This window comes from Mytilus edulis, chromosome 9, assembly GCF_963676685.1.
Source record: "Mytilus edulis chromosome 9, xbMytEdul2.2, whole genome shotgun sequence".
Lineage (NCBI taxonomy): Eukaryota > Metazoa > Mollusca > Bivalvia > Mytilida > Mytilidae > Mytilus > Mytilus edulis.
In genome coordinates this window covers 52,126,702-52,139,495 of record NC_092352.1, presented here as the reverse complement: position 1 = coordinate 52,139,495, position 12,794 = coordinate 52,126,702, and the positions used below count along the sequence as shown (strand labels likewise).

The 12,794-nt window shown below is 31.0% G+C and overlaps 1 protein-coding gene across 1 annotated transcript in view; it reads right to left on the bottom strand.

Moving 5' to 3' along the window:
• Positions 1 to 12,794, bottom strand: part of LOC139488564 (uncharacterized) — a 221,513-nt gene that overhangs the window by 1,705 nt on the left and 207,014 nt on the right. The window contains exons 71-74 of the mRNA XM_071274290.1: positions 10,607 to 10,694; positions 9,743 to 9,904; positions 9,191 to 9,307; positions 8,108 to 8,222 (exon numbers count right to left, since the gene is read on the bottom strand). Coding sequence (XP_071130391.1) covers positions 8,108 to 8,222; positions 9,191 to 9,307; positions 9,743 to 9,904; positions 10,607 to 10,694 — 482 coding nt within the window. The remainder of the gene's footprint in view (positions 1 to 8,107; positions 8,223 to 9,190; positions 9,308 to 9,742; positions 9,905 to 10,606; positions 10,695 to 12,794) is intronic.

The window sequence follows — 12,794 nt, the reverse complement described above, 5'->3', positions numbered from 1 at the left end:
AATGTGGTAGAAAGGAATTAAGCATATTTTTGTAATTTTAAATTTGTGTATATTGATTGAATTTATTATTAGTTACAAATTGAACAGTATTTAATTTGTTCAGTCTTAATACTGTTAAACCGTGGTTTAATACTGACTGTAAGATAAAACGTAATGAATTTCACAAAGCCAGGGATTCTTACTCAAAACGCAAGACAACTGAAAATAAAGACTCCATGAATAAAATAGCAAAGGAGTACCGAAAGGTTCTGAACACAAATTTCAAAGATCACTCTGAGAAATGTTCCATTGAGCTTAGGTCTTTATCTAGATCGGACACTAAAGCATTCTGGAAAACATTACATAAATATTCTAGTAGGCGAAAAGAAAATCCTGATATAGATATTGAACTATTTTATGAATATTTCAAAAAATTAAACGCTGGTGACTTTGTCGGTGATGATGAAGAGGAGGACTTTAATATAAACGATGTTTGTAATAATCCAATTTGTGATGAGATCTTAAACGGAGTCATAACTGAACTAGAAGTTAGTGAAGCTATAAAAGGCTTAAAAAACAATAAAACACCGGGCTTGGACAAAATTTTGAACGAATATTTGAAACATTCGCCTCCTAGTCTAGTATCTATCTATTGTAAATTGTTCAATATCATTTTGAATACAGGTATTATACCTGAAAATTGGACTTCTGGTATTATTAAACCAGTTTTCAAAAACAAGGGTTGCAAAATTGATCCTGATAACTATAGAGCAATTACTCTCATCAGTTGCCTTGGGAAACTTTTTACGTGCATTATAAATACTAGACTGAATATTTTTTCTAATGAACTGAATATTATATCTGAGAACCAGACTGGATTCCGTAAGGGATATTCTACACAAGATAATATTTTTGAATTACATGCACTTATTGAACTGTATTTTTCTTTTGGGAAGAAACTCTTTTGTACATTTGTGGATTTTAGAAAGGCATTCGATACTGTTTGGCGAACAGGGCTGTGGAAAAAATTACAAAAAAGTGAAATCAAAGGGAAATGTTTTAAAGTTGTGTATAATATGTACAGTGGCATTAAGTCTTGTGTTCAATTTAATGACTCTCAGTCAGAATTCTTTCCATGTCTAACAGGTGTTAGACAGGGGGAGAATTTATCGCCTTTTCTCTTCTCGATCTTTTTAAATGATCTTGAAGACTATTTTTGTCAGCTTGATGGACTGCCCTTAGAGTTAATTAAAGAGAAACTTGAAAGTGAATTACATATTTTTTATAAAATTTTCATTGTATTATATGCTGATGACACAGTTATCTTAGCAGAGAGTAAAGATAGTTTACAAAAAGCTCTTGATGTATTTCAGTCTTATTGTTCATTGTGGAAACTACAAGTAAATGTAAATAAAACCAAGGTTATCATCTTCTCTAAAAGAAAAGTAAACCACAATTTCAGTTTTACATTACAAGGTCAAATTCTTGATATTGTAGATACATATCCTTACCTAGGTGTTATATTTAAATATAATGGTACATTTATTGAGACCAAAAAAAAACTTGTAGAACAAGCAGAAAAGGCAATGTTTTGTGTTTATAAACTTATTAGAAATGAGTCTATACCTGTTGATATCCAATTAAAGCTTTTTGACTCGATGATAGAACCAATTTTATTGTATGGTTCAGAAATCTGGGGATACGAAAACCTCAAAACTATTGAGCAAATCCATTTGAAGTTTTGTAAAAGAGTACTCAAAGTAAGGAACACTACGCCAAATTTTATGGTTTTAGGTGAGCTTGGGAGATTTCCCCTCGAAATTAAAGTTAAACTTAGAATGGTATCATTCTGGACAAGACTTGTACAAAATGATACTAAACTAAGTAGTATTTTATATCAACTGATGTTATCCTTACAAAGTAAAACTAAATATATTTTCAAATGGATTAAATATGTAGAAACTATTTTTGATGAAGTTGGGATGAGTTACATTTTTAAAAACCAGTATGCATTTTGTGATAAAATTGTTGTGAAGCAAATTTTATGTGATCAGTTTATACAAAAGTGGTATAGTGATATAAAAAACTCCTCCCGTGGCCTCTTTTATTCGATATTCAAAAAACAGTTTTGTTTGGAAAGTTACTTATTGAGACTTAGTGAGTTTAATCGAACGTGGTTAACCAAACTGCGTACATCTAATTTACATTTACCTATAGAAACTGGTCGTTGGTTCAATATCCCAAGGGAAGAAAGAACATGTAACTTATGTACAAATGGTATTGGAGATGAATTCCATATTATGTTTATATGTAAAAATGAAAATATTGTTTTATTAAGAAACAAGTACATACCTATGTACTACACAGCTCACCCGAGCATTATCAAGTTTGAAGGTTTACTCTCTTATTGTAATACTGAACTATACAAAAAGCTATCATTGTTCATCAGAAAAGTTAATGTATTTCTTTGATTTATGTCATATCGATCCATATATATATATTGTATATCTTTTTCTCTAAAATCATTCACACTGTTTGGTTCTAATGAGCTGTATATATTGATTTAAATATGTTTAATCGTTCTTCTGTCATGTTGTTTGCATATATTGTATTATATATTTGACCTCATGTTACACGTTTATATGTGTCTGAGTGTTTTCTAATAAATCGAAATCGAAATCGATAAATAGAAAAATAGTTAAACTGACCAGTGTACCTGTTTGTCTGTTACCTTGATTTCTATATTTAGAATTTTAATTAGGGCTATATTTCTTTATGGATAGTGATTTTGGTCACATGTTCTTTTTGGAGGGAAATTTCTATTGTTGTGGACCCTCTCATTGCAACTGTCTTACTGAGCATTTATAGTTCATAATTCTGGAGTTTGTAAATTGGCTTGATATATATATTGCTGTATTTATTGCTGAAGCTTTGGGAATTGAAATAACTACTTTACAGGTCAGTTTTACATGTATATACTTTTCTTACATTAAAATCATTAAAGATTGATAAATGATTAAAATATTAAATAATCCTAAATAATAGATGATATATAATTGAGTGAAATGATTTTAAATAGGAAGAAAGAGTTTTCTTGTGTATAAATAAGAAGCAATTTAAAATAGTTAAATATTCATCTTAAACCTTTATTAAGTTTAGTATTTAAGGGAAAAGATTTTCTTATTTTTGATGTGGTAGACATGGAACACAATAGTTATAAATTCATATTTATCATCAGGGTAATATTTGATGCAGCCACACACATATGATGTTCATAGTCTTGTGACCTTCAAATTAGCACTTGAGGTAAGCAAAGAGATGTATTATGTAGCTTTATAATTTGCTTATTTTGCTTACTATACTCTGCTTAGTTGCTGCATGTAGATATTTAAATGCTTTACTGTTTTGCTTGATTTATTAATATTTATGGAATTCATATCGAGTATATATTATTTATAACAGAATATTTATCTCGGCTAAGTTTATGAGATGCATAAACTAATACATGTAAGACACAATTTTATGTTGAGTCCTTGAGACAGTATTAACAGCTGAAAAATAGTGATTATCATGAATTTTTCTGAGTCCCATAGCTGAAATTAGCTTAAAACTTTGTATTATTCAGAGGAGTAATGGCCTAATAATCTAATTTTTGTCGAGCCTGCAACTTTTGTTGCAGAAAGCTCGACATAAGGATAGTGATCCGCCGGTGGCGGCGTTAGCTAACTTTTTTCACTTGACCTCGACCTCATTTCATGGATCAGTGAACAAGGTTAAGTTTTGGTGGTCAAGTCCATATCTCAGATACTATAAGCAATAGGGCTAGTATATTCGGTGTATGGAAGGACTGTAAGGTGTCATCTGACCTTGACCTCATTTTCATGGTTCAGTGGTTATAGTTAAGTTTTTATACGACCGCAAAATTTGAAAATTTTTTCGTCGTATATTGCTATCACGTTGGCGTCTGCGTCGTCGTCCGGCGTCCGAATACTTTTAGTTTTCGCACTCTAACTTTAGTAAAAGTGAATGGAAATCTATGAAATTTTAACACAAGGTTTATGACCACAAAAGGAAGATTGGTATTGATTTTGGGAGTTTTGGTCCCAACATTTTAGGAATTAGGGGCCAAAAAGGGCCCAAATAAGCATTTTCTTGGTTTTCGCACTATAACTTTAGTTTAAGTTAATAGAAATCTATGAAATTTTGACACAAGGTTTATGAACACAAAAAAACGGTTGGGATTGATTTTGGGAGTTTTGGTTTCAACAGTTTAGGAATTAGGGGCCAAAAAAGGGCCCAAATAAGCATTATTCTTGGTTTTCGCACAATAACTTTAGTTTAAGTAAATAGAAATCAATGAAATTTAAACGCAATGTTAATGACTACAAAAGGAAGGTTGGTATTGATTTTGGGAGTTTAGGTCCCAACAGTTTAGGAATTAGGGGCCAAAAAGGGACCCAAATAAGCATTTTTCTTGGTTTTCGCACCATAACCTTAGTATAAGTAAATAGAAATCTATGAAATTTAAACACAAGGTTTATGACCATAAAAGGAAGGTTGGTATTGATTTTGGGAGTTTTGGTCCCAACAGAATAAGGGGCCCAAAGGGTCCAAAATTAAACTTTGTTTGATTTCATCAAAATTGAATAATTGGGGTTCTTTGATATGCCGAATCTAACTGTCATGACTGTGTATGTAGATTCTTAACTTTTGGTCCCGTTTTCAAATTGGTCTACATTAAGGTCCAAAGGGTCCAAAATTAAACTTAGTTTGATTTTGACAAAAAATGAATCAGTTAGGTTCTTTGATATGCTGAATCTAAAAATGTACTTAGATTCTTGATTATGGGCCCAGTTTTCAAGTTGGTCCAAATCGGGGTCCAAAATTAAACTTTGTTTGATTTCATCAAAAATTGAATAAATGGGGTTCTTTGATATACCAAATCTAACTGTGTATGTAGATTCTTCATTTTTGGTCCTGTTTTCAAATTGGTCTACACTAAAGTCCAAAGGGTCCAAAATTAAACTTAGTCTGATTTTAACAAAAATTGAAATCTTGGGGTTCTTTGATATGCTGAATCCAAAAATGTACTTAGATTTTTTATTATGGGCCTAGTTTTCAAGTTGGTCCAAATCAGGATCTAAAATTATTATATTAAGTATTGTGCAATAGCAAGTCTTTTCAATTGCACAGTATTGCGCAATGGCAAGAAATATCTAATTGCACAATATTGTGAAATAGCAAATTTTTTTTTAATTAGAGTTATCTTTCTTTGTCCAGAATAGTAAGCAAGAAATATCTAATTGCAAAATATTGTGCAATAGCAAGATTTTTTTTTAATTGGAGTTATCTTTCTTTGTCCAGAATCAACTTAAATCTTTGTTATATACAATATACAATGTATATTCACTTTTTACTACCAACTGATAAATTAAAATAATCTTTACCATTCAGTGATAACAAGCAGTTTTTTTACATCTTATTTCCTTATCTTATCTAAAATGTTTTTAGATAATGTATGTTGGACATTTGCCAGACATGACTATGATGTCATTTTCTATTTTTATTTGCCAATAACTTTATGTAAATAACTTCATTGGAAATTTGCCAATATAAAATGTTGCTGATGAAGTTTTTTTTATTGTTTTATACAATAAACAATGTATATTCACTTTTACTACCAACCAATCTTTACCATTCAGTGATAACAAGCACTTTATTTTACATTTTAATATTTTATGATGTATTTAAAAGAGTAGTTATTGTTGCAAACTCCATTAGAAATTTGAATTGATATCAGTTTTGGAAAAAGGGAAACGGGGATGTGAAAAAAAGGGGGGGGGTTAAATTTTTCTCATTTCAGATTTCATAAATAAAAAGAAAATTTCTTCAAACATTTTTTTGAGAGGATTAATATTCAACAGCATAGTGAATTGCTAAAAGGCAAAAACAAACTTTTAAGTTCATTAGACCACATTCATTCTGTGTCAGAAACCTATGCTGTGTCAACTATTTAATTTTAGATTTAAAAAGTTTGAAGAAGATATCTTTAATTGTAAAATTTGTAAAATCTTGACATTTGTTTTGTGTAAAAAAAAAACCATGTAATGTCAAAAATTTGATCACAATCCAAATTCAGAGCTGTATCACGCTAGAATGTTTTGTCCATACTTGCCTCAACTGTTCAGGGTTCGACCTCTGCGGTCGTATAAAGCTGCGCCCTGCGGAGCACCTGGTTGTGTTTTGGTCTGTTTTTCTTAAACTTTATGCAATAGGTCTACTATATTTGTTGTATGGAATGCTTGTAAGGTGTACATGTCTAGCGGGCAGATGTCATTTGACCTTGACCTCATTTTCATGGTTCAGTGGTTATAGTTAAGTTTTTGTGTTTTGTTCTGTTTTTCTTATACTTTATGCAATAGGTCTACTATATTTGTTGTATGGAATGATTGTAAGGTGTACATGTGTAGCGGGCAGATGTCATTTGACCTTGACCTCATTTTTATGGTTCAGTGGTTATAGTTAAGTTTGTGAGTTTTGGTCTTTTTATTTAATATTACATGCCAAATGTCAACTATATTTGGTGTATGGAAATATTTTATGATCTATATGTCAGTCCCACAGGTTTTATTTGACGATGACCTTAATTTCATGGTTCATTGCACAGTGTTAAGTTTTTGTGTTTTGGTCTATTTTTCTTAAACTATAAGTAATAAGTCAACTATATTTAATGTATGGAAGCATTGTTAGCTGTACATGTCTGCCTGTCATGGTTCATCTGACCTTGACCTCATTTTCATGGTTCATTGGTCTTTGTTTAGCTATCTTGGTTAATGTTAAGTTTATGTGACAGTTGTAATAAAGCTTTATACTTAGGACTATCAACATAACATCAATAATTAGTAAAGAAGGCGAGACATTTCAGTGTGTGCACTCTTGTTATAGTTTCTTCTTAATATGTTGAACTGTTACACCACTCTTGCAGGTTAGACTGAGGGTTAGTTTGCCTTCAAACTACTTCAACCCTGCCACATTCTGTATGTGCCTGTCCAAAGTCAGGAGTCTATTAATCAAAGGTTGTTTGTTGCTGTATATCTTTTTTTTGTTTTTGGTTCATTATTTTGTACATAAATGAGGATAATCTTTATCTCTTTTGAATTGTTTTACATTTGTCATTTTGGTGCCTTCGCTGACTATGTAGTATGGGTTTTACCCATTGTAGAAGGCTGTACAGTGACCTATAGTTGTAAATTTCCATGTCATTTGGTCTCTTGTGGAGATTTATCTTATTGGTAAACATATCACATCATCTTTTTATAATTAAAAGTAATTTACTGTAACAAAAATTAAGATGATACAATAATACATCAAAAATAATCCTCATTATAAAAAAGAATCTCCAAAAAATTATAGAATTTATTAATAAACAAGAATGTGTCCTCAGTACACGAATGCCCCACTCGCACTATCATTTTCTATGTTCAGTGGACCGTGAAATTGGGGTAAAATCTCTAATTTGGCTTTAAAATTAGAAAGATCATATCATAGGAAACATGTGTACCAAGTTTGAAGTCGATTGGACTTCAACTTCATCAAAAACTACCTCGACCAAAAACTTTAACCTGAAGCGGGACAGACGAACGGACGGACGCACAGACCAGAAAACATAATGCCCCTCTACTGTCGTAGGTGGGGCATAAAAATATGTTTTGAAATTCAAATAATGTTATTAAATAATGTGTTGAAAAATATTTTGTATGCAATTCTGATTATCAGAAAATTACTGCAATTAAAAAACCATGCACTTTCATTGTTTCATAATTAATTTTTGAGAATAAAAAGCTACATTGTTTCAAAATGTTTTACAACATTAAAAATAAAGCTTGAATTTGAAGGTTTATTTTAATATTAGCTGTCATTAGCACAGAAGAATAAAGAAATTCTAAAACATACATAAATTAAACCCAACCTGGATCTTATAAATAGCTGTACTTTTAAAAAATGACTTATTGCTTATTCCATTAGTTGATCCCAAATATGCCCAACTTTATGATGTAATCATATTAGATGGTATAAAATTAAATTGCACCTGGAAGAACCAGAATGACAGTATCTGGACAATACTTACTTTACACCATAAAATCTACTGCAGACAATGACAACAATCAGTATGATAACAAGAAGACCAACGCCGCCTCCTACAGCCCCTCCTATTATTGCTGTATTTGACGATGTCTTCTCAGCTACAAAAAAATACAAATTCGTAATCACCTTTATTTTATGGCTAAACCAATACTTCCTGATTACAAAAAGATATAAATCACAGAAGACAGCAGGATTTCAAATATACATATAACCCTATATCCTTACATTATAAGCCTCTACCCACTGTTGTAACAATTTGTTCTTGATTCCAGACTGTTCTTATTTATATGTTAAATATTATCCTTCTTTCAGTATCCAAATTATTAGAATATCTTGAAGAAGTAACAAGTCAGAAATTGCTTGGGTTGGTTGGGGAAATGTTAAATGAAAATTCAACAAATTATTCACGGCATGCCTCAGAATACAATTAATTCCCTTTGTTCGGGGTCTAGGAATATAGTTCCCAATTATTATACAGGGTATTTCTTCCTAAGTATTCTGACAACTGTTTTCTTTCAAATGTTTACTATTTAAGTGGTCCTATAAGTTGCATATATATATTGAAATAAGTAAAACATGTGGAAAAAATTTATTGTTGAAATTGAAAGAAGTGATTTTGCCAAAATGAAAGTACTGGGTAGAAATTAGACTTGGTAATTTATTTAAGATTCAAATCCTACCATTGGCATATTAATATGGCTCTCAAAAGAAAAAGCACTGATGGATTGTCCTGGGACAAGCATATTTTATTCAAATAATAATGGTCTATAAACAATTAACTTTATTTCATGTTTGAAACGGTGCTAATTTAAAAAAAATTACATTCAATTTTACTTATAAAAAAAATGCATTGCAACCAATGGGAGGATTATTGTGTTCTGAGGCCTGCAGTGATCCGCCGCTAGTTCAAACACAAGAAGCAATGCTTTTCTTTCTTTTATAGTTCTTTTTTGTTTTTCTGCACCTCATAAAATAACCATATACATTCTTTCAAAAGACAGATACAATATATGTTTTATAAAAGAAATGACATATCATTGTTAAAGCTTAATGAAATTAAGTGTACCTTTGGAACTACATCTGGACCCTTCATAGTTATCTCTGCATGTACAGTATTGAGAATGTTGATCTGCATGACAAGTACCAAAATTATTACAATACCCCGGAGTCTTGTCACATATCGCTGTAAAAAAAAATTGTTAGAAATATCTGTTTTCACAAGTAAATACAAGGACTTACAATAACATCATAAAAATTTTTCCCAGATATTTTTTTTAACAGAAGTGCAAACATTTTGGACCATCATATTAGTTCTTTTCAAACGATTTACAGAATTTCAAATGGCTATTATTTTGCTTGGTCACATTGGCAATAAAACCACATTTTCTGATTTGTTTTAATAAAGCAATAAACTTTATTGAAAATATTGACTGAACATTTTAGAATAACCAGAAGGAAAACATCTAAAAGCAGTACTGAAATATCATAAATATCAAGTTTAACAGTTCAGATAATTTGATAATCCATTTACTAGTTATTGAGGACTTTAAAAGATCCATTGAACAACATCTATTTGTCTTTTTTAATGATTAAGTATAACATGTTGTACAGTACTTACAAATACATTGACTTGAACTATTTGATCCTGTATCCAGGGTATACTTCATTACAGAACCAGAACAAGCTTTACAAGTAGTTTGACCTGTTTCATCTTGGTATGTATTCACTTCACAGTCAATACACTGAGAAGAACTTGATTTTGTTCCTTTTGGACAAGGCACTAAAAACAAAAGTTTGTAACATTTCAAATTTATGTTGTTGGATGATTTTGTATTATCACCATGCCAAGGCATTATTAAGTGTGGAATGTTTTTTCACTTTTATTACTAGTATCCATTTAACCATATTCTTGGACAGTGAACAACAATGAACCCTGTAATGGAGGCATATATGTTTACCCTTAGTAATCAAACAATGGAAGTCCCAAAACTGAAAGACAAGAATAACTAGACAGCCCCGCTGTAAAAAAAATGTCATAAAAAATTTGTATTTTTACCATAGGACATGGGGTTGTCAACTGAAACCAAAGTTTTTGATATTCACCTTTGCCCTTGGAAATCGTATATATACATTATGATTCATCCTCTGATGTTGGTTAATATACATTTCAAGTATAAACTTTGAAATCAAAACAGTTCTCAAGATATAGAGCTGACACAATTTGTTACAGACTGGTCAATATATAATAGGACAACTTGCCAATGGTGGGGCCCTAATTATGAAAATTTTTGAAATCAAAAGTGAAGTAACAGGTTTTAAAATTGCATAAAATTAAAATGAATAAAAAACAATTAAAACTTGTATTTGATAATAGTTCTGTTTGAACTCTAGAAAATTCAAATCAGATTAAGAAAAATAAAATCTAAAAATTTTTGGCTCCCCAGGTGTACATCATTAAAATGCATGTAGAAAAAAACCTTACCACAGTTGGAATTAACCTGCGTTTGACCAGTTGGACAAATCTTAATTGTACGATTCACTCTTGCACTCAGTGGTGTTAAGATTGGTGTCTGAAACAGAAATAGATTCTTGAAATACCTGTGATTAATTTATTTTTGGTTCAAATATTGTCTACTGTAAAATAAAAGCTGATCAGAGAGAATTAAAAGTCAACAAAAATGTATAATTTAAACAAAAGGCTCCCTATATATGCCATAACTTTTTTGAGCCTGCGCAGAAAGCTAGAAATAAGGAAAGTGATCTGGCAGTGGCGACAGCGTTAGCTAACTTCTTAAAAGCTTTATATTTTAGAAGGTGGAAGACCTGGATGCTTCATACTTTGTATATGGATGCCTCATGTTACGAAGTTTCCATCAGTCACATGTCCATTGTCCTTGACTTCATTTTCATGGTTCAGTGACTACTTGAAAAAAAAGTTCAGTATTTTGTAATGTTAAATTCTCTCTTATTATAAGTAATAGGATAAGTATATTTGGAATGTGCTTTCCTTGCAAGGTCCTCATGCCCGTGTTCACTTGACCTTGGCCTGGACCTCATTTCATGGATCTGTTAAGTTTTTATGTTAAAGTCCATAACTCAGGTAATATCAGCAATAGGTCTAGTATATTCGGTGTATGGAAGGACTGTAAGGTGTACATGTCCAACTTGCAGGTGTCATCTGACCTTGACCTCATTTTCATGGTTCAGTGGTTATAGTTAAGTTTTTGCGTTTTTGGTCTATTTTTCTTATACTGTATGCAATAGGTCTACTATATTTGGTGTATGGAAATATTTTATGATCTATATGTCAGTCGCTCAGGTTTTATTTGACCTTGACCTCATTTTCATTGTTCATTGCTCAGTGTTAAGTTTTTGTGTTTTGGTTTATTTTTCTTATACTGTATGCAATAGGTCTACTATATTTGGTGTATGGAAATATTTTATGATCTATATGTCAGTCGCTCAGGTTTTATTTGACCTTGACCTCATTTTCATTGTTCATTGCTCAGTGTTAAGTTTTTGTGTTTTGGTCTGTTTTTCTTAAACTATAAGCAACAGGTCAACTATATTTGTTGTATGGAAGAATTGTTAGCTGTACATGCCTGCCTGGCATGGTTTATCTATCCTTGACCTCATTTTGATGGTTCAAAGGTCAATGTTTAGTTTTCTTGGTTTATGTGACAGTTGTAATAAAGCTTTATATAAAGGACTATCAACATAATATCAATGATTAATGAAGAAGGCAACATATTTCAGTGTGTGCACTCTTGTGATATTTATTTTCACCTTGACTGCTATCAGTAAATGGCAATAAAAAAAGAATATGTCTGATCACATGCAACCTCCACCTTAATTTTGCAATTTTCAAGGTTAAAAGGGGGCTTTACTCTAAAACAGTAAATGCCTCTGTCTGTTTATTATAGTTCTAATTAGCATTGAGTACAAGTTACATTAAATTTGCATGAGGAACACTTAAAGTCAGAGTGCTGAGATGAAAATGGCAGATGTACATGAGAGGAGGGGTCATGGGGGGATCCTAAAATTGGTAAACTGGGTTCTCTGTATATGATTTCAACAGAATGTATTAGTCTACCAAGGGTCCCTTTATTTTATTCAATTACGTAGAAAAAGTAATATTTTTGTTTTTTCTAAAGTTACACAAACAATGTGATAACAGGGACATTAGCTGTCAAATTCATGTTCACTGATTTCACTCAAATTCTCATATTTGATTTATTACATACTAAAATGTATTTCAAAATTATAAAAAGTCCAAAGTAAATATTTTACAATGGAACATGCGCTATCAGATTTTTCTCAGTCTGTTTTTCAAAATTTAATATTATAGATAAAAAAATATATGTAATTCCTCATTTTTACCTGTATAAGAAAAAGTTTTTTGTGGATTGAATCAGTCATATCAAGTGATTCATCTTTGTTTCATTTTTAGTTTTGTCATTCTTTTCCTTTTAACAACTGAACACACATTATTTATTAATAAATCCCTTACTAAGAGGTTAAATTGAAGATTACATGAATATTAAATCAGGTTGAAGTATTCAATTACAAGAGAATAATTCATCATCAATGTTTCTGAACTTATTTTGCCAAAATTGAACCATACTGGCTGCTAAAAGTGAATTATTAGTTCACTATTTCACTTCAATTAA